Source organism: Ranitomeya imitator, chromosome 1 (assembly GCF_032444005.1).
Source record: "Ranitomeya imitator isolate aRanImi1 chromosome 1, aRanImi1.pri, whole genome shotgun sequence".
In the NCBI taxonomy this organism is placed as follows: domain Eukaryota; kingdom Metazoa; phylum Chordata; class Amphibia; order Anura; family Dendrobatidae; genus Ranitomeya; species Ranitomeya imitator.
In genome coordinates, this window is record NC_091282.1 from 740276207 (window position 1) to 740298015 (window position 21809).

Consider the following 21809-nt stretch of genomic DNA (forward strand, 5'->3'; position numbering starts at 1 on the left):
AATGGCCGCCGCGATCTCTAATGCGCACGCGCGGCATCCCACGGCCATTTTCCTGAAGCCCCGTGCAGCAGAGCACTCGATCTGCGCACGCGCGGCCCCAGGAAGATGGCCGCCCCCACCGACGAAAGGGATGACAGCGCAGATCGCGCGCTGCTTGTTCACCACTACGCCACCAACGTAAAGCTGAGGAAGAACCAGCGATGTCACCACGCCCTCCCGACCTGACCAGCCTGATTGACAGGCGAAAACGGCGACTTTGGTAAGTTATTTCTCAGCATAGGTGGGGAATCGGGGTACACTACATACACTATAGTAACACACAGCGCAGGCCCTGTTTAACAGTATTTATAGCTCAATCTCAAAAAAACGGGGGTGACAGGTTCCCTTTAATAATTTGGTCCAGCTTGGAACCGAAGAGACGAGATCCCTGAAAAGGCAGACTGGTAAGGGACTCTTTTTTTTTTTTTTTTTTTTTTTTTTTTAACAAATCCGCCTGCCAGGCCTTGAGCCAGACGGTACGACGGATGGCAACCACATTACTAGACGCCTGAGTGGCACAAGACGCGGTGTCCAGGGAAACAGAGACCAAGTATTCCCCAGTATAAGAAATCTGGGTGGCAAGTTCCGCCAGCTGTTATGGTGGAGCTCCGGCCAGAATGCCCCAACCGAGTTGTTTGGCCCATTCGGCTATAGAAACCCAAGTGGAAGCAAAGGCTTGGCATAGGGCAGAAGCGACCTCCCTTAGAATTGGACATGGTGACGAACCCCTGAGTAATGCCAGAAGGATTGGGGACAAGAGGGCAGAGGAGTGTCAGTCTGCAGTGCAGAGCTAGGACCGGACTTCTAAGCACGCTTTTGTGCTAGGATCATGGTCCTGCTGAGGGATCTGAGGATGCGGGGTGGCAGTACACGCTGTACTCGTAGTCCATATTGTGGGATTACAGGTGTGACTGTTCACACTGTATCCCTTCCGGAAAACCTGAAAGAAAAACGACGCACATTGAGGTAGATAAAGGTCTAATGAAAGACCCATATCCACCTCCTACTGACACTTAAGCTAAAACTGAAGTGCATAATGCCAGTTGTAGGGGTGTACACTGCAGAGGAGGAGCTAACTTTTTCTGTGCATAGTGTCAGCCTCTTAGTGGCAGCAGCATACACCCATGGTTCCTGTGTTCCCCCCCCCCCCCCCCCCCCAATGAGAGGCAATAGAGAAATTAGTCTTGCCCTTTCACAAACTCGCCAGGGCAAGAGAAGCTAGGACTTCAGAGCTTTCAGGGCCGACTACTTCACCTGTAACATGCACAGAGAGGAGGAAACAACAAGCTTAGGAAGCAGACAGGCCATTGAGGTACAAGGTCAGTTGACCGGAGGGTCACAACCTGGGTACTCTAAACATCTCCATTGGGCTCAGGTGGCCAGTGGGTCCAAATTCAGATTACCCCAAGTGTATCCATTGTTCAGTGATGGTCAATGGTGTGAATCTGTATTCTTTCAGCTGGGGCAGTGGTCCCCTAAGCTGACATGCTCGTGATAGTCATGATCTGGTAACAATACTGTAAAGTCTCTAGTTCTTTGGATGTATATTTGTATATGGAGGTATGTTACAGAGGCGCAAAGATACTCTTTTTATAGTTAACTGTCCTTCAAGCCTGCATCCATATCGCCTCTACACTTCTATTTATCTCTTTCTATGTCCTATTTTTATTTTAATATCCAGGAGTGCAGATTGCAGGGAAGAGAGCAGTGGTTATCGGGCGCAGTAAGATTGTGGGCGCTCCTATGCACGACCTGCTGTTGTGGAATCATGCTACAGTCACCACCTGTCACTCAAAGACTGAGTCGCTTAGTGAAGAGGTGAATTGCAAGTTCTAAAGTGTTACTTATGTTAGTGTTAACCATGTGTTGCTTTTGGGGCAGCATGTACCCCTCTGGTTATCAGTAACGTCAGAGACTGATGGACACTAGTGTCACCAGGGATATCATTACTAGAATGTGGACAGATCGTAAAACTGTCAGCTAAAGTTGTCTAATCCCAGTCACTGGCTCTTGCAGGGATGAATCAATGCCTCTGAAGACTGTAATTGCCAAAATGGGGTGGGGGCTTGACTTGTGATAAGTTAGTGTGCCACTGGTGTTGCCTGTTGTACCGTAGTTTGCATATATCCGGTGTTCTAAATCATGCATTCTGCAGTATTCCCGGTATGACCTGTGTTCATTGTTCCACATGTAGGTGAGCAGGGCGGACATTCTTGTTGTCGGTGCTGGTAAACCGGAGATGGTTAAAGGTGACTGGATCAAGCCTGGTGCTGTTGTGATTGATTGCGGCATTAACCATGTACCAGGTAAGATAGGTTTAATAGGCTCTTGACTTGTTGGAGAGCTCAGGATACATAATCTGTATAATATCACAGGCCAGGAAGGTCACGAGAACCTCCTGCTGTGATCTTTGGAGCAAACCACTCTCTGCTGCCCTTTATCGTCTGGACAATTGCATGATTGGCCGAATAACGAAGGAAGCTACAGGTCGTTTGCACTAATGGGCCAAATATTTTGAATCTAACAGCGAGCGTATATGGCGTATATACACCTCCAGATTAAAACTCGTGGAATATATGTATATACCCCAGTACAGTCACTGATAACTCTAGATACTCGCTGCCACCACCAATCTGTTATACAGGCCTATTTGACACCGATTACAGGTAGCGTATTGCTTTGAGGTGTGGTGAACAGAACAATTACATTTTATATTTTAACCAAAGGGAGGCAGTGTTAGTGAAAATGTACAAAAATTTTTACAAGGGGGACAAAACCATACAGGATATACAGTTACATAAAATAAAAGGGATAAAACAAAGAAATTTTACTTCACCGATCGTAGACACAATTCAGTTTCACCGAAGCCGACGATTGGCGACTGCGTGAACTGGGTCCCTGCATAAACTGTATCTCTACACGAACCCAGATCCTTATTTGACTTGATTTTTTTTTTTTTTTTTTAAGACCCGGAGTGTGACTTATACACCCTCCCTGTGATTACCTCACGTGGGCATGGTTGTGGACTGTTTTCATCGTTCAGGATTTTATGAAACCACAGTTTGTGATAACTCCTCGTTGGATTACCGCAGTAGTTCAAAATAGATGCCACTTTTTTATTGGGACGATATTTTTACTAAGAAACCAAACACGACATGGCTGTTGGTAGTTATCTGCCCTTTATTGATTTGGGACCTTTTGGTGGGGGTTAACCCCTTTACCCCCAAGGGTGGTTTGCACGTTAATGACCGGGCCAATTTTTACAATTCTGACCACTGTCCCTTTGAGGTTATAACTCTGGAACGCTTCAACGGATCCCAGTGATTCTGACATTGTTTTCTCGTGACATATTGTACTTCATGACAATGGTAAAAATTCTTTGATAGTACCTGCGTTTATTTGTGAAAAAAACTGAAATTTGGCAAAAATTATGAAAATTTTGCAATTTTCCAAATTTGAATTTTTATGCAATTAAATCAGAGATATGTCACACAAAATACTTAATAAGTAACATTTCCCACATGTCTACTTTACATCAGCACAATTTTGGAGCCAAAATTTTTTTTTTGTTAGGGAGTTATAAGGGTTAAAAGTTGACCAGCAATTTCTCATTTCTACAACACCATTTTTTTTTTTTTTTTTTAGGGACCGCATCACATTTGAAGTCATTTTGAGGGGTCTATATGATAGAATGGTGTCACACTTGGGTATTTTCTAAACCACACCCCTCAAGATGCTCAAAACCATATTCAAGAAGTTTATTAACCCTTCTGGTGCTTCACAGGAATTTTTGAATGTTTAAATAAAAATGAACATTTAACTTTTTTTCACAAAAAATTTAATTCAGCTCCAATTTGTTTTATTTTACCAAGGGTAACAGGAGAAAATGGACCCCAAACATTGTTGTACAATTTGTCCTGAGTACGCTGATACCCCATATGTGGGGGTAAACCACTGTTTGGGCGCATGGGAGAGCTCGGAAGGGAAGGAGCGCCGTTTGACTTTTCAATGCAAAATTGACAGGAATTGAGATGGGACGCCATGTTGCGTTTAAAGAGCCACTGATGTGCCTAAACATTGAAACCCCCCACAAGTGACACCATTTTGGAAAGTAGACCCCCTAAGGAACTTATCTGGATATGTGGTGAGCACTTTGACCCACCAAGTGCTTCACAGAAGTTTATAATGCAGAGCTGTAAAAATAAAACAAATTTTTTTTCCCACAAAAATTTTTTTTTTTTAGCCCCCAGTTTTGTATTTTCCCGAGGGTAAGAAAAGAAATTCGACCCCAAAAGTTGTTGTCCAATTTGTCCTGAGTACGCTGATACCCTATATGTTGGGGTAAACCCCTGTTTGGGCACACGGGAGAGCTCGGAAGGGAAGAAGCACGGTTTTACTTTTTCAACGCAGAATTGGCTGGAATTGAGATCGGACGCCATGTCGCGTTTGGAGAGCCCCTGATGTGCCTAAACAGTGGAAACCCCTCAATTATAACTGAAACCCTAATCCAAACACTCCCCTAACCCTAATCCCAACAGTAACCCTAACCACACCTCTAACCCAGACACACCCCTAACCCTAATCCCAACCCTATTCCAAACTGTAAATGTAATCTACACCCTAACTGTAACTTTAGCTCCAACCCTAACCTTAACTTTAGCCCCAACCCAAACTGTAGCCCTAACCGGAAAATGGAAATAAATACATTTTTTTTTTTAATTTTTCCCTAAATAAGGGGGTGATGAAGGGTGGTTTGATTTACTTTATAGTGGGTTTTTTAGCGGATTTTTATGATTGGCAGCCGTCACACACTGAAAGACGCTTTTTATTGCAAAAAATATTTTTTGCGTTACCACATTTTGAGAGCTTTAATTTTTCCATATTTTGGTCCACAGAGTCATGTGAGGTCTTGTTTTTTGCGGGACGAGTTGACGTTTTTATTGGTAACCTTTTCGGGCACGTGACATTTTTTGATCGCTTTTTATTCCGATTTTTGTGAGGCAGAATGACCAAAAACCAGCTATTCATGAATTTCTTTTGGGGGAGGCGTTTATACCGTTCCGCATTTGGTAAAATTGATAAAGCAGTTTTATTCTTTGGGTCAGTACGATTACAGCGACACCTCATTTATATCTTTTTTTTATGTTTTGGTGCTTTTATACGATAAAAACTATTTTATAGAAAAAATAATTATTTTTGCATCGCTTTATTCTGAGGACTATAACTTTTTTATTTTTTTTTGCTGATGATGCTGTATTGCGGCTCGTTTTTTTGCGGGACAAGATGACGTTTTCAGCGGTACCATGGTTATTTATGTGTCTTTTTGATCGTGTGTTATTCCACTTTTTGTTCGGCGGTATGATAATAAAGCGTTGTTTTTTTGCCTCGTATTTTTTTTTTTGTCTTCTTAGCCTTTACTGAAGGGGTTAACTAGTGGGCCAGTTTTATATAGGACGGGCCGTTACGGACGCGGCGATACTAAATATATGTACTTTTTTTTTTATTATTATTTATTATTATTATATTTTTTTTTTTTTTAAGAAATGTATTTATGGGAGATATATATATATATATATATATATATATATATATAATATTTTTTTTTTTTTTACACATTTGGAAATTTTTTTTTTTTTTTTACTTTGTCCCAGGGGGAGACATCACAGATCGGTGATCTGACAGTTTGCACAGCACTCTGTCAGATCACCGATCTGACTTACAGTGCTGCAGGCTTCACAGTGCCTGCTCTGAGCAGGCTCTGTGAAGCCACCTCCCTCCCTGCAGGACCCGGATCCGCGGCCATCTTGGATCCGGGTCTGGAGCAGGCAGGGAGGGAGGTAAGACCCTCGCAGCAACGCGATCACATCGCGTTGCTGCGGGGGGCTCAGGGATGTTTGATCGCGGTGTGCCGGGGGTTAATGTGCCGGGGGCGGTCCGTGACCGCTCCTGGCACATAGTGCCGGATATCAGGTGCGATAGGCAGCTGACACCCGGCCGCGATCAGCCGCGCTCCCCCCGTGAGCGCCGCTGATCGCGCTGGACGTACTATCCCGTCGGTGGTCATAGGGGCCCACCCCACCTCGACGGGATAGTACGTCCGATGTCAGAAAGGGGTTAAAGTTCCAAGAAAATATGTATAATTTACCCTGGTTAACCCAGTGCTGAAAATGTAAATTTCATTAATATTGTATTTGTACAAATTCCCATATTCAAAATTTGATTTCTCCTTCGCCTCATTGGGGGACACAGACAGTGGGTGTATGCTGCTGCCACAAGGAGGCTGACACTAAGGCTGTGTGCACACTTTGTGGTTTTTTTCGCGTTTTTTTTTTCCCAATAAAAAAAGCTATAAAACCGCAAAAAAAACCCGCATACAATAAGCATCCCATCATTTAGAATGAATTCTGCATGTTTTGTGCACATGATGCGTTTTTTTCCGCGAAAAAAACGCATCGCGGTAAAAACCGCAGCATGTTCATTAATTTTCCGTTTTTTTTTTGCGGATTTCGCACTCCAAAATGCATTGGGAAGTGTCAGGAAAAAACCGCGTCAAAAACGCATGCGGTTTTCTTGCGGATTTCTTGCAGAAAATGTCCGGAATTCTCAGGAATTTTCTGTGAGAAATCCTGAACGTGTGCACATAGCCTTAGTGATACAAAAAAAGTTAGCTCCTCCCCTGCAGTATACACCCTCCTGCTGGCTCTCGGCTAACCAGTTCTTGCTTGGTGTCCGTAGGAGGCACACGGACGGGTCTGCTATTCAGACCCAAAACTTTTTTATTTTTACATTTTAGAATTTTTTTTTTCCCCTCAGTCTAATGGGGCGACGGATCATAATATTATTATTATTATTATTATTATTATTATTTAATTTTATTTATATAGCGCCAACATATTCCGCAGCACTTTACAACTTATAGAGGGGACTTGTACAGACAATAGACATTACAGCATAACAGAGATCACAGTTCAAAACAGATACCAGGAGGAATGAGGGCCCTGCTCGCAAGCTTACAAACTATGAGGAAAAGGGGAGACACGAGAGGTGGATGGTTTCAAGGTTCCGATCTCCCCGAACCATCAACAGGCGAGCACGGAGAGTGTCGCCTCTCCGTATCCTCTCCTGCGACGTGGGATGCCAAGCCTGGGCTGATTCTTAAAGGCGACGGGTCCCTTTAAGGGCACCGATCTCCCCGCAACCTGAACGGACGAGCACATGGAGTGTCGCCTCCACGTACCCTCCTCCCTAGCCAGGCCTAATGCCGGGCAACTGGCCCTGTCCGCCTGGGGACTGAACTCTGGATGTACAGAGGCCCCTCTATATGGCGTCCAAGTAGCCCCCACTGTCCCACTACTGTAAAAGCGGATGGCACAAGGAGGCAGACGGTTCCTCTCCACCTCCCTAACAAAGGGATGGTCGATTGAGGTTTACACCTTTATCTCTGCACCGTCCACGCTGCAAAACCTGACCTGCAGCAGAACAGTAGAGTGTGTGCGCTTTCCTCAGCGCTGAAACCCAGTCATACTCGGCGGCTCCATGCTGGGACGCACACCCATGGTGAGTGGATCCAGTTAGAGGTGGGCCTCTGAAGTGGGATATTCACATGCTGACAGGCAGCCTCAGCCACTTCCCTGTGGCCCACCTCCCAGAGGTAACGCTCCGGCCTGCTGCAAAAATTTAGCCCCCGGCTTCAGCCGATGTGTAGGCCGCAGACGAATGGAGTGACGGATCCTTTCAAGGAACCATCAACAGGTGAGCACGGAGAGTGTCGCCTCTCTGTATCCTCTCCTGCGACGTGGGATGCCAGGCCTGGGCTGATTCTTAGGGGCGACGGGTCCCTTCAAGGGCACCGATCTCCCGGAAGCCACGCCCGTACTATGGCGCGCTAAGGCAGCTCCCCCTGCTTTTCTGGTGCTTCTCGCCTGCCACAGGAATGCTAAATTTTCTCGGCCACTACAACACCCCTCACTTCTACCGCTGGTATTGCTCCTGCTGGCTGCAGAGATTTAGGCCCTGGCTTGGACCTATTCATGGAAGTCTCGTGGCCCCGGCCCCCCCCCCCCCCCCCCCCCGATTTGGCGCTTCTCGCTATCTGCGAGATTTTACCACCTCTGCAACTCCCAGTGGCCATCTTGGTCCACCCGGCCGGCTCACACAGGGGTGAGGGTTTTTGCATTAAAAGGGCACAACGACTCATCAATACCCGGGTAAGGAAATACCTGACCAGTATGCCCTGGTCTTAAGGGCACATGATCAATCCGAAGCCGGTCACCCTAAATGAGCTCAGGATCCCTCCACCGCTGATCCCAGAGTACCTAGTCCCCCTCAGTGGACTTTGTCACTAACCGCAATCTATGGTTTCTCTGACAGAGATTGAATCCCTCCTTGAACCCTCTGTGGCTCGGAGTGCTCGCAGGACCGATATACATGGTCCCTCTCCTACATGGGAGCCGTCGGCTAGCAGGGGCCGCAAGTATTCTGTTTTCTAGATGCCTGTACGTTTCTAGAAGTTTCGTTTCCTGATCTCTCCCCAATGATTTGCTGAGAACAGTCGCATTCTGCCACTTGGCAGATTAACCGGGTAGAATCTCTTGTGGTATACCTACCAGCATTCCTGCCTGATGTATCGTCAATTAAAAATACCACGGACTGGCAGATGGCAAATCTGGTTCGTTCCGTCTTGCTGCTTCGGGTTCAGCACTCTACCCTTCTTTAGCTGCCGCATGGGTTGCTTGAACAATAGTCTCCTGGCCGGAGACCCTAACTACTTTGATTCACACCAGTAACCTTTTCCCGAAGGCAGTACAGCTGGCCAATCAAATCTTCTGAGCGGGAGACTAACAAGGGATCGTATTTTTCCTACAGACCCAACCAGCAGTGAAAGGGTTGTCCGGGACAGTCTAGGTCTAAGGGATCTTGGTTCCAAAAAGGGGGAATGAAAAGTAAAACCGACCCTGGACCTCCTCAAACTTCTAACAACCATTGACAGGGTCCTTCTTCCTCGGATGGAGTTCCTCCGCTCAGTCATTACTTTAACAGAAAAAGGTGGAGTTCCTGGCATCCATCGACATTTGGGATGCTTACCCTCACATTCCTATTTTTCCCCTCTTCAAAAATTCCTTTGCTTTGCTTTCCATTCGCAAACAGCATTTTCAAGTCACGACCTTGCCCTTCGGCCTGGCTACCCCACCCAGAGTATTCGCAAGGGTCATGGCAGTTGTCATGTTCCTCTTGCACCCTATTTTAGTCAGATCAAAATATAGGTACCAGGGGAAAAAAAAAATCAAAAACATGTATCATGTAATCCCTTTAAAATTCTCTTTAATGAGAAAACTATTGTTAAACACCATCCCAGTGCAAATAACACAATATAAATATGGTCCATCATAACCCTATTCTTGCCTACTGTCTCTTTCTATCAGCGGGGGTTGGCGCCCTAGACAGACGGTTTTTTGGCACCCCCACTCCACGGTTGCTGTCCCAAGCTCACCCTGATGATTCCCTGATGTAATATAGGTGGGAAAACAACAAGCAATTAAGTGGTGAAAGGATAGTACTTAATATTCAAATAACATAGGTTATGTGCCACTTAACACCCTTGTATAGATGACTAGTGTGCGTTAGGTAGCTTTTTTAGGACCCATAGAGAATTTACTCAACGGACCTCAAACGGTTAATCAAAGACCTGCACGCCTAAATCAAAGGGCCTTATGACTAGCTTTTAAAACTTTTTGTACAAAGTATAGTAGTCATAAGGCCCTTTGATTTAGGCGTGCAGGTCTTTGATTAACCGTTTGAGGTCCGCTGAGTAAATTTTCTATGGGTCCTAAAAAAGCTACCTAACGCACACTATTCATCTATATAAGGGTGTCAAGTGGCACATAACCTTTCATCACTTTTAACTGCTTGTTGTTTTCCCACCTATATTACATCAGGGAATCATCAGGGTGAGCTTGGGACAGCCGCCGTGGAGTGGGGGCGCCAAAAAAAAGTCTGTCTAGGGCGCCAACCCCCGCTGATAGTAAGGGACAGTAGGCAAGAATAGGGTTCTGATAGGTTATGATGGACCATATTTATATTGTGTTATTTGCACTGGGAGGGTGTTTTTTAACTCTTGCACCCTAGAAGCGTGGTCGTCCTGCCCTATTTGGTCGACTTTCTAGCCGCTCTTCCAGGACTACGCCGAGTCATCTATATCACTTGCGATACCCTCTCACCTGGGCTGTCAGCTAAACTTAGACAAGTTTTCCTCATTTCCAGCCCAGCAGATCCTATTTTGAGGATGATCCTGCACACTTCCAGAAGGATGGTAATTCTCCCTCGAGACAAGGTCGTGGCCCTTCAATAGGGAGCTCGCGCACTTGATCACTTATCCCCTCATTTCATTCGATTTGCTAGGAGGGTTCTGAGGAGGGAAGGTGGGGGGGAAAAAGTGACGACAATAGAAGCAGTTTCCTTCACTCTATTCGTTTTTAGCAAGTCAATCAGTCTTTCAGAAGGTAGTCTTTGAGCTCCTTCCTCATCCAGGGCCTTTCTCCCGGCTCAATGGTTTAGTGACTACCAATGCCGGTCTTCTTCTCCGATCATTACTCTGGGGATCCGAACAGTACGGCAAATCCTACAGCAGGTCCACTGCCTTCTGGTGGGTCACCCCATCCGAATTCAATTGGATAATACCACGGCTGTGCCATGTCAATCCTCTAGCAGGTACCCACAGTCAGGCGTCATGGCCGAGGTACTCACATTCCCTCATGGGCCGAGATCTATCATTCGGTGATCTCTGGGAGCTTAATAGTCCTGTGAGTCTTACAGTAGACTCCTTTTGATCCGGACAGATTTTTCTATCAGCGAAGGCCGCCCCCCTTTTCTCTTCGATCTCTTCATCCTGATGAGTCTTCAGAGCTTGCCGCTCTGCTCTTGCAGACTTTTTTCCTTATTACCATCAAGGCAAGGTTGTCCTCAGGCCATCCACTTCCCTTGTTACCAAGGTGGTATTGCATTTCCACTGTTACAGGGACATCTTCCTTCCCCCATCCCTTTCGGCTCCAGTCCACAAAACGGAATGGGTTCCCCGTAATCTGGACGAAGTGAGTACTCAGAGTAGGTACGTATCGAGGACGTCGTCCTTCCGAAGATTGGGCTTCCTGACGGTAAGAAGGCGGCTTCCTGACAGTTACAGGAAGGGTTTAGACGTTTCATCAGCCATGTTAGCCTGGTGGATTCATTTCACCGTCCAGGAGTCCTTCCGTGCTAGAGGTCAGCCTATCTCCCTGTCTGAGGGCTCTAGGCACCAGACGTCGGCAAGCACGCCTACAGGCTTGCAGATTCGTCCAGTGCGAATGCATTCTTGAAGCACTATAAGTCCCACACTTCCATAGATGTGAGTCTGGGCAGGTGGACTTTACAGGCCGCGTTGGCGCACTTGTAAGTAGCGGTTACACAGGTCCTGATCTGATGTTGACCCCACCCAGGGACTGCTTTGGGACGTCCCACGGTCGGTGTCCCCAATGAGGTGAAGGAGAAATGGGGATTTCCAGGTCACCACCTGACAGCACCATGGAGGACGTCCTTCTTATCCGCAGTGGGACAGGAAACACGAGAGTTTAAAAGGACCCTCCACCCTTCAGTGTTTTTCCTGTCCCACTGTGGATGGGAACGACGAGAGATTCGCTGTCCCTGCAGAGCGTGTGGATCGGGGGGGCTCGGCCTCTTCCTTCCCACGGGATATTCTCTGTATCGCTGACACCCAAGTAATCGGGTCCCTCAGCGGCACCAGTGCAGCGCTGCTCCTGGTGAGGAAGGTCGCTTCCCCCTGGGGGGGCTCTCGACCTTAGATGACAACCCAGCGTACCTGCAGGTGGTCTCTGCAAGGGTGATCCTTTCGCAGACGTTCCGGTGCTGGGAGGAGGCAGGTACGGCAGAACGCTGATAGAGAACGCCGGACATCAGGTGTTCTTCGGCGGCAAGCATGGGTGCAATGAACTTCCGGTTCACCGCTGCCGCGTCACTTCTGGGTCACGGTCGGCAGCAAGGGGGCGGTCATCCTCGTCGCTCCTGTGGGAGTGCTGGGACACAAGCAAAAGGATATAAGGTATGTGGGGGCTAGGTAGTGTGCACTAGGCACCGCAGCAGCTGAGTTATGGAACCAAGTGCTATACCTGCAGTCAGCACGGAGGTCCAGGGGAAGCAGGATTCCCTGGCACATGTGAGTCCCCACTAAATGGTGCGCTCCCTATAGCCTTATTAAAGGAACTATTAGTGGTCCTTTTGTCTATTCCAGGGGTGTCCTTCATCTGGGGATAAGAAGACGGGCAGGACTAAAAGGTGTCCTATCTGTGCCACACAGCTTAATGTCTCATGGCAAAAGCCTCTTTGCGAGTCCTGCACCGCTCGTATTGGAGGAGAGGAACAGGCCTCCCTAATAACAAGCATGAGAGCTATGGTTAGAGAAGAAGTGCAGGCTTCAATATCTAACTTATCTGCCTCCCAGTCGATCCAGTCTGAGTTCCAGGATCCTCCCAGGTCTAGGAAAAGGCAGAGGGAGTCAGATCTGTCTTCTGAAGACAGTCCATCCGAATCTGATATGGAGGAAGTGTGTAGAGACCCTCCTCATAAGGGGGAAAAAGTATTTGTTTTCTTCCAATGATATCGACGAGCTGCTGGGTGCGGTCAGACAAACTATGCAAATTGAAGAACCTTCGACCTCTCAGTCTGTCCAAGATGAGATGTTTGGGGGCCTGCGTTCGCAGACTTCAAAAGTCTTTACGGTTAATGCCCACATTCGGTGAGTCAGAGTTCAGTCTCGGTTTTGCTCATAGTTTGCAGCCGTTAACCCCTTCTTCACCTCTTCCCGCAGCTCAATGATTTTGGAAGAGTGGGAGGAGGCAGAGAAAAGGATATCGATTCCGAGAGACTTTAGGCTTCGTCTTCCCTTTGACCATGAGGAGGTTAAAGACTGGGAAGACATACCGAAAATTGACATCCCACTAGCGAAGGTGTCTAAAAGAACGGCCATACCTTTTGAGGACTTCTCGAATTTAAAGGAGCCTATGGACAGAAAGGCAGACGGTCTCCTAAAGAAAGCTTGGGAAAGCTCGGCCGCAGTGATCTGCACAAATATAGCGGCAACATCTGTGGCGAGAGCGATGCATTTATGGGTTGACGACTTAAAAGATCAATTGTCAGCCAAAACTTCTAGGGAGACTATTATCAATGCTATCCCTTTATTAAAACTAGCTATGGGTTTTCTTGCAGATGCTACTGCTGAATCTGTCAGGTTCACAGCTAGAGGTCAATCACTATCCAATGCAGCCCGTAGGGCCATATGGTTAAAAAGTTGGTCGGGAGATGTTCCTTCTAAGAACAAATTATGTTCCATTCCCTTTTCAGGAGGCAGAGTTTTTGGGCCTGTATTAGATGATATGTTTAAATCAACTTAATGATCCACAAATTATATATTTGTGCAATAACCAAATAGTATATCCATCCGTATCACTCAAAAGCTCACAAGAGCAGTAGCACAGAAAGCACAAATTCACATATAAAATCAATCTTTAATAAAGTCCAAAAACAAAACAAAAAAGACAAAAAATACATACAAAAACCTCAATATCTGACGTGAGGGACCGACAATATACTAATCATAGATGCGTAGATATATATGAATATAAATTATACTATACCATCAGCTGAATCCTATAATAGTTTCCTCAAGCCTCACAATTGACATTAAGTCTATGAAGGCGGCTGGTAAACTTAGTATTCTAGCTTCTGTTAAGTAAAGCTCCAAGCTCCCACCGCACTGTAAGTTTTATAGCATAACACCCATCAATTATACAAGGTGCTTGCTGCAAGCTGAAGCCACAAGAGAAATATATAACGAAAATGATAAAACTTACTGCGCAGTATGAAGAGTGTCCGGTCCCTCCACCCCGACGCGCGTTTCGTCCTCACTTCGACTCACTTCGAGTCGTTCCCTCGCCGCTGAAAAATGACTCGTCACCATCGGCTTTTGCTGAGATGTGCGTCATCGGCTCCTCGCCGACCGAGGGTGACGAGTCATTTTTCAGCGGCGAGGGAACGACTCGGCGCGCCGGGTTGCCTGGGCAACCACCGATCATATGATCTCAGGGAGAATACCGGTCATTGGCTACGGGGCACTATAAGAGAGTGTACTTCCCTCTTCCCCGACACGCCCCCTGAAGAAGTGAGGACGAAACGCGCGTCGGGGTGGAGGGACCGGACACTCTTCATACTGCGCAGTAAGTTTTATCATTTTCGTTATATATTTCTCTTGTGGCTTCAGCTTGCAGCAAGCACCTTGTATAATTGATGGGTGTTATGCTGTAAAACTTACAGTGCGGTGGGAGCTTGGAGCTTTACTTAACATAAGCTAGAATACTAAGTTTACCAGCCTCCTTCATAGACTTAATGTCAATTGTGAGGCTTGAGGAAACTATTATAGGATTCAGCTGATGGTATAGTATAATTTATATTCATATATATCTGCGCATCTATGATTAGTATATTGTCGGTCCCTCACGTCTGAGATATTGAGGTTTTTGTATGTATTTTTTGTCTTTTTTGTTTTTGGACTTTATTAAAGATTGATTTTATATGTGAATTTGTGCTTTCTGTGCTACTGCTCTTGTGAGCTTTTGAGTGATACGGATGGATATACTGTATTAGATGATATTCTGGAGAAAGCTTCTGATGAAAAGGGGTTTCCAGAAGAGAAAAAGCAAACATTCCAGCCCTTTCGTAGACCCTATTACAGTCAGAGATCAGACTATAGGGGTAAAGGTAAACAAGGGAGATGGAGTTATCAGAAAGGGGGAGAAAATAGGAACCGAAATAGAGATCCAGGTCCCTCAAACCCTAGGTCTGAGTTCCGGAGGAAATGACGCCACCAGGATAGGGGGCCGGTTGTTGAATTACCTGGGGGAGTGGAGGAAAATTACTTCAAGTCCATGGGTCCTTCAGGTTATATCTCAGGGGTACAGGATAGAGTTCGACTCCCTTCCCCCAGAAAGATATGTCATTTCCAACGCCCGTCTCTCTTCGATCTCACCTATGTGGTCAGACATTCAGGATCTCCTCCGGATGGGGGCAATATCTCCCGTACCTCCTCAACAAATAGGTACAGGTCACTATTCGAGTCTCTTTTCTATAATAAAACCGTCAGGAGAATCCCGAACCATCATAAATCTCAAGCCGCTAAATAGATGGCTGTTGTACAAAAAGTTCAAGATGGAGTCCATCCGCTCCACGATTCCCCTTTTAGGAAAAGACGTGGTAATGTGCACTTTGGACTTAAAAAGTGCATATTATCACGTGCCAATTTTTTCACACCATCAAAAATACCTAAGATTTGCAATAGAAAAGGAGGGTTCAATCTTCCACTATCAGTTTCGTTGCCTTCCATTCGGATTGGCGTCAGCTCCAAGAGTTTTTACAAAACTCATCACTGAGATCGTATCCTATCTAAGGAAGCGAGATATCATTATAATACCTTATATGGACTATTTCCTGTTAGTGGCAGACTCGGTGGGGCAACTCAAGATCGATTCTCAGTTGGTGATCTCCACACTGCAGAAATTAGGATGGGTGTTGAACTGGGAAAAATCACACCTAACTCCAAGATCAGAGACAGTTTCTAGGTGTAATACTAGACTCGAAGATCAGGAAATCTTTTCTTCCGGACAAAAGATAAAGAGGGTTCGACAGTTTGCAAGATCTTGGGTAACACTAAGAGATGCAATGAAGGTCCTAGGCCTAATGACAGCCTGCATCCCATGCGTCAGCTGGAGCCAATTCCATTCTCGTCAATTACAATTAGAGAGCGGTTCTAACAACATGGGACAGAAGACAGTCTTCGTTGGACAGACTGTTTGTCCTATCCTATCGAGTCAGGAAATCCCTGCGATGGTGGACGGTGTCAGAGAACCTTCAGGTGCGGGTCCCATGGATCCAGACCCCAGCAGTCACGGTAACCACGGACGCAAGTCAACAAGGTTGGGGCGGCCAGGTACTCGGAAGATACTACCAGGGACAATGGAATTCGGAAGAGAGCAACAATTCCTCAAACAGAGAGCTACAGGCGGTTTGGAAAGTTTTGTGTTCAGCCCCGACCCTATTAAAGAACAAACATCTAAAGATCTTATCGGACAACACGACGGCGGTAGCTTTCCTTCGCCATCAGGGGGGCCCAAGGCATCCGAAGCTACAACATCTGGCGGATCAGATTTTCGCATGGGCAGAAAAATCGGTACTTTCGATTTCGGCCGTTCACTTAGAAGGCTCAAGAAACCAGGTTGCGGACTTTCTGAGCAGAGAAAAACTCACCCATAGAGAGGGTATCGAAAATTTTGCTGTTCAGTTCCCAGTGTCAGCGCTGGGGAACCCCAACTGTGGACCTATTCGCAACCAGAAGAAATGCAAAAATAAGAACCTTCTTCTCACTAAATCCTCAGGAGAATCCGGCAGGGGTAGATGCCCTCTCTGTCATGGAGCACGGGTCTGCTATATGCTTTTCCCCCTCTAGCATTAGTACCAAGGGTACTCAGAAAGATTTGCGAGGACAGAGCTCAGGTGATCTTGGTGGTTCCTTTCTGGGCCGGAAGGAGCTGGTTCCCCCTTCTAAAAAAGCTGGCAGTGGACAGTCCTTACCATCTTCCAGTCAGGAGGGACTTACTTTCTCAAGGTCCGATCCTTCATCAGAACCCAGAGAAGCTGCGATTAGCAGCGTGGATCCTGAACGGCAGATCCTAAGGGCAAGAGGCCTATCAGAAGGAGTGATTTCCATCCTACAAGCAAGTAGGAAGCCGGTGACTTCGACAATATACCTCAAAATCTGGAAGAAATTCGGCAGTTTTTGTGGAGACACAACAATCGATGTTGATCACCCTAACATACCTAGGATTCTTGATTTCCTACAGCACGGGTTCAAGAAGGGGCTCAGACCAAGTACTTTGAGGGTTCAGATAGCAGCCCTCAGCGTATTTTACGACTTTTCCCTTGCTGCTCACCCTTGGATCGCTCGATTTTTCTAGAGCAGTTATGAGGCTGAGACCTCTAATCAGGAAGACTGTCCCTCCTTGGGACCTTAATTTAGTCCTTAATGAATTGTGTAAGGAGCCCTTTGATATAGAGAAGGAGATAAATATTGCTAATCTTTCCCTAAAAGCAGTTTTTTTTAGTGGCCATTACATCAGCCAAGAGATTGGGGGAACTTCAGGCCCTATCCATCCAGAACCCTTATCTACAGATATTTGATGATAGGTTGGTTTTAAGGCTTGACCCAGGGTTTCTTCCCAAGGTAGCTTCAGTCTCAAATATTAACCAATAAGTTGTTCTTCTGTCTTTTTGCCAGTTCCCTAAAAATCAAAAAGAATCTTTCTTCCATAACTTAGATGTCAGGGAGACGGTACTTAAATACTTGGACATGACTAGGACCTGGAGACCGGATAATAATCTTTGTCCTGTACGGGGGTCCTAATAAGGGGAAGAAGGCATCAAAATCCACTATTTCCAGGTGGATTAGATCCACTATTACCATAGCCTATCAGGCACAGGGAAAAGATCCTCCAGATAGCCTTAAAGCTCACTCATCTAGGGCTATGGCCGCGTCTTGGGCAGAAAGAGGGGGAGCTACGATAGATCAAATTTGTGAGGCAGCATCTTGGTCTAACATTAGCACTTCTTCAAAACACTACAAATTAGATGTAGTCTCTTCCCAATTAGCTTTTGGCAGAAAAGTGCTTCAAGCGGTAGTCCCACCCTAAACCAGGAAGTCTTCTTTGGTACTTCTCCATGGTGCTGTCAGGTGGTGACCTGGAAAACTGTAATTAATCTTACCGATAATTGTATTTCCAGGAATCCATCCTGACAGCACGGATAGTTCCCTCCCTAATGTAAATATGTGTTATACTTAAATGAAGTAACATTTGTGTTAATCTTGTTATGTTCAAAATAAATTTTCTGTTTGCATCCATCCAGATGTGTTACTTTGGAAAATCACTGAAGGGTGGAAGGGGGAGGGTCCTTTTAAACTCTCGTGTTTCCTGTCCCACTGTGGATAAGAAGGACGTCCTTCATGGTGCTGTCAGGATGGATTCCTGGAAATACAATTAGCGGTAAGATTAATTACCGTTTTCTCTTACCCCATGACGGCACTAACGAGAGAGAGGGATCCGCCCTCAGGGACAGGAAACCCACAGGTTAAAAAGGCGGGACCTCTCCTCCACCTCAGTTCGGTTTCCTGTCCCCGACGGGGAGCCCACAACTCACCATCCAGGAGTCCAGGGACCATCGGGCCGAGTTCAGGCAGCGGGGGGCCCTGCCACGGTTCAGGTGGATTCCTCCCTGAAGGCGCGTTCCGGGGTCGGCGGGCCTCGTGGATATGCGCGGAGGGGAGGCAGTGAAGAGGTTACCGAGCCTGCCTCTTCTCTTTTCAATGGAGTGGTCGGTAATAGGTAGCGGCGGCTACCTGGAGGTTTCCTCCGCCGGTCCATGAGGCGCACAGGGGGTGGTGACGCCGGTCACCGACAAGCGGCAAGACGCAGATTGCAGCGGCGGCTGCAGAAGCTCCGTCCCTCCTGTGAGCCGGCAAGTAGTGAGCGCGCGCGCGAGGTCCGGCAACTTACTGCGCAGGCGCTGGGGTCACTTCCGGGGTCGGCGTCACGGAAACCTACGCAGCGCAGCAGCTCAGGATCCCAGCGCAGCAGAGGCTCTGGTGGATCCAGGAGGGAGACGGTGGTTCAAGTGGAGGAGGCATCCTCAAAGCCACAGCCGGTATCTTCCTCACATTAGGAGGGTAAGTGACCTCCGTGAAAGTGTATATTCTAATAGGGGTTTATTGTTTCCTAGGGAAAGAAATGCCAAGGGAAAAGTAAACATAAAGTGTGCCCACTTTGTTCAGCAGATTTGCCAGATTCGTGGGTTAAAAAACTCTGTGCGTCATGTATTAAGAACACCATTGATGAGGAGGCACCAAGTTTCACATCTGAATTAAAAGATTTAATTAAAACCCAAGTAGCAGACGCATTAAAAAGCGTAAAAAACCGTAAAAGAAAACATAAAGAAAAATCTCCAGATTACAGCTCCAGCGAGGGAGATAGTACGAGTGGGGATTCTGATAGCTCTACAGCTTCATCATCCTCCTCTGCATCTTCAGAAAGCGGTCGCAACTGTTTCCCAATAGATGAAACGGATGCGTTGGTGAAAATGGTTAGGGCGACAATGGGTCTGGCAGATACTCGTTCCAAAAAATCTGTACAAGATCTTATGTTTAGTGGCCTGGAACAAAAGAAGTACAGAGTGTTCCCATTAAATGAAAAAATTCAAGCCCTTATAAAAAAGGAGTGGAAAAGACCAGACAAAAAAGTACTGTTAACACCCAAAAGGAAATACCCATTTGATGACCCAGCCTGCGCCTCATGGGGAAAAGCGCCAAAATTAGACGTCGCCATCGCGAAAGCCTCTAAAAAGTTCGCTCTGCCTTTTGAAGATATGGGGACCCTCAAGGAGCCTATGGATAAAAAGGCCGATGTCTTCCTAAAAGGGTCCTGGGAGGCCGCCAGCGGGGGGCTAAAACCCGGTATAGCTGCTACGTGTACAGCTAGAGCACTAATGGTCTGGCTGGATCATTTGGAGTCTCAATTAAAAAATAAAACCCCGAGAGAGTCTATACTAGACTCCGTGTCAGCGATGAAAGGGGCCGCTGCATATTTAGCAGATGCCTCAATAGACTCAGTTAGACTGACGGCAAGATCGGCTTCCTTCTCAAATGCGGCTAGGAGAGCATTATGGCTAAAGTGCTGGCCGGGGGACCTGCAAACTAAAGCTAAGTTGTGTTCCATTCCGTGTGAAGGTGAATATTTGTTCGGTCCCACCCTAGACGATGTCCTCGAAAAAGCGGTTGATAAAAAGAAAGCCTTTCCGGGATTCCTAAATCAATCTTATAGGCGGCCCTTTCGAGGAAGGAGGTTCACACAAAGACGTCCCCCAAAAAATCAAAAGGAGGGGTGGGAAGACAGAAAATTCAAAAGAGGAGGTTTCATGTTCAACAAGCCGGATAATAAAAAACAGCCACAATGAGGGTGTGCCCCAGGTAGGAGGGAGACTGACCCACTTTCTTCCAACCTGGGAAAAAATTTCTGGAAGTGCCTGGACTCTAAACATCATAAAGACGGGCCTAAAACTAAGCTTTCACACAATGCCACACAATCAGTTTGTGGTCACACCACGAAGAAAGTCAGAGATCGAGCAGCTGAGCATCCAGAGAGAAGTTCTCAGTCTTCTGGAGAAGAAAGTCTTACAGGAAGTTCCACAACAGGAAGAGACGAGGGGGTTTTATTCTCCACTCTTTCTTCGAACAAAACCGGACGGAACTTTCAGAGTAATTATAAATTTAAAACAACTAAACAGATACCTGATAATAGAAAAATTCAAAATGGAGACAATAAAATCATGTGTCAGATCCCTTATCCCGTCTTGTTTCATGACTGTTATAGACTTAAAGGACGCATACTATCATGTGCCAATCCATCCGGATTTCCGGAAATATCTCAGGGTTGCAGTAATGATACAAGGGGAACTGAAACATTACCAATACAAGGCTCTTCCGTTTGGTCTAGCCATTGCCCCGAGAGTATTCACAAAATTAATGGCGGAAGTAATGGCCCATATAAGGGAACAAAACATATTGATTGTGCCTTATCTGGACGACCTCCTAGTGATGGGCAGTTCCTCTCTACATTGCAGCCAGCAACTAAACAGAGTGATGGTAGCCCTATCGAATCTAGGATGGTTTCTGAACCTGGAAAAATCCAGGCTTATCCCATCTCAAGTACAGTTGTACTTGGGGATATTAATAGACTCAACAAAGCAAGAGTGTCGTCTGCCAGAAGAAAAAGTATCCAACATGATACATCTAGTGAATCAGTTGAGTATCTCTCCTCTGATCTCTCTAAGGAGAGCCATGTCCATACTGGGATCAATGACATCCTGTATCCCAGCGGTACAGTGGGCTCAGAGCCACTCGAGAGATCTCCAGTGGGAAATACTAAAGGCGGTATCCCACGCAGGAGGAAATTTAGAAAAGCAATTAAAAATATCCTCTCGGACAAAAACTTCCTTAGCTTGGTGGACAGACCCGTCCAATCTCAGGAGGGGGGTTCCATGGGTATGGCCGGTCTCGATAATCCTGACCACAGACGCAAGCCCTTGGGGGTGGGGGGCCCACCTAAACAGGCAAATTGCCCAAGGTCCTTGGTCAGTAGAAGAAAAAGACCTTACTTCAAACATGAAGGAGCTTTTAGCAGTTCAGTACGCCATCAATCATTTTTTAACTTCCCTCCGTTCCCACCACGTGAGAGTACTGACGGACAACAGGGTGGTAGTAGCATATTTAAACCATCAGGGAGGGACGAGGTCTCAATCCCTAATGAAAGTGACAAATTTCATCATGTCACAAGCAGAAGCCAACTTGTCCTCCCTGACAGCCCTTCACATAAAAGGGTCAGAAAATCAAACTGCAGATTTTCTAAGCAGAACCCAATTAAAACAGGGGGAATGGGAGTTAAATACAAGTATATTCAAACGCATAGTGGATCTTTGGGGGGCCCCGGATATAGATCTATTTGCAAACAATCAAAATCGGAAAACGGAGGCCTTCTGCTCGATAGATCCTCGGGGGAGTCCAGTGGCCATAGACGCGTTGTTAATTCCATGGAAATTCCATCTAGCTTATGTGTTTCCTCCGATAGCTC

General features: G+C 46.4%; 1 protein-coding gene across 1 annotated transcript in view; it reads left to right on the top strand.

Moving 5' to 3' along the window:
* The window catches only part of MTHFD1 (methylenetetrahydrofolate dehydrogenase, cyclohydrolase and formyltetrahydrofolate synthetase 1), a 158982-nt gene that overhangs the window by 20681 nt on the left and 116492 nt on the right, over window positions 1-21809 (top strand). Inside the window, exons 7-8 of the mRNA XM_069733956.1 lie at window positions 1721-1857; window positions 2234-2345. Of these exons, the coding sequence (XP_069590057.1) occupies window positions 1721-1857; window positions 2234-2345 (249 nt within the window). The remainder of the gene's footprint in view (window positions 1-1720; window positions 1858-2233; window positions 2346-21809) is intronic.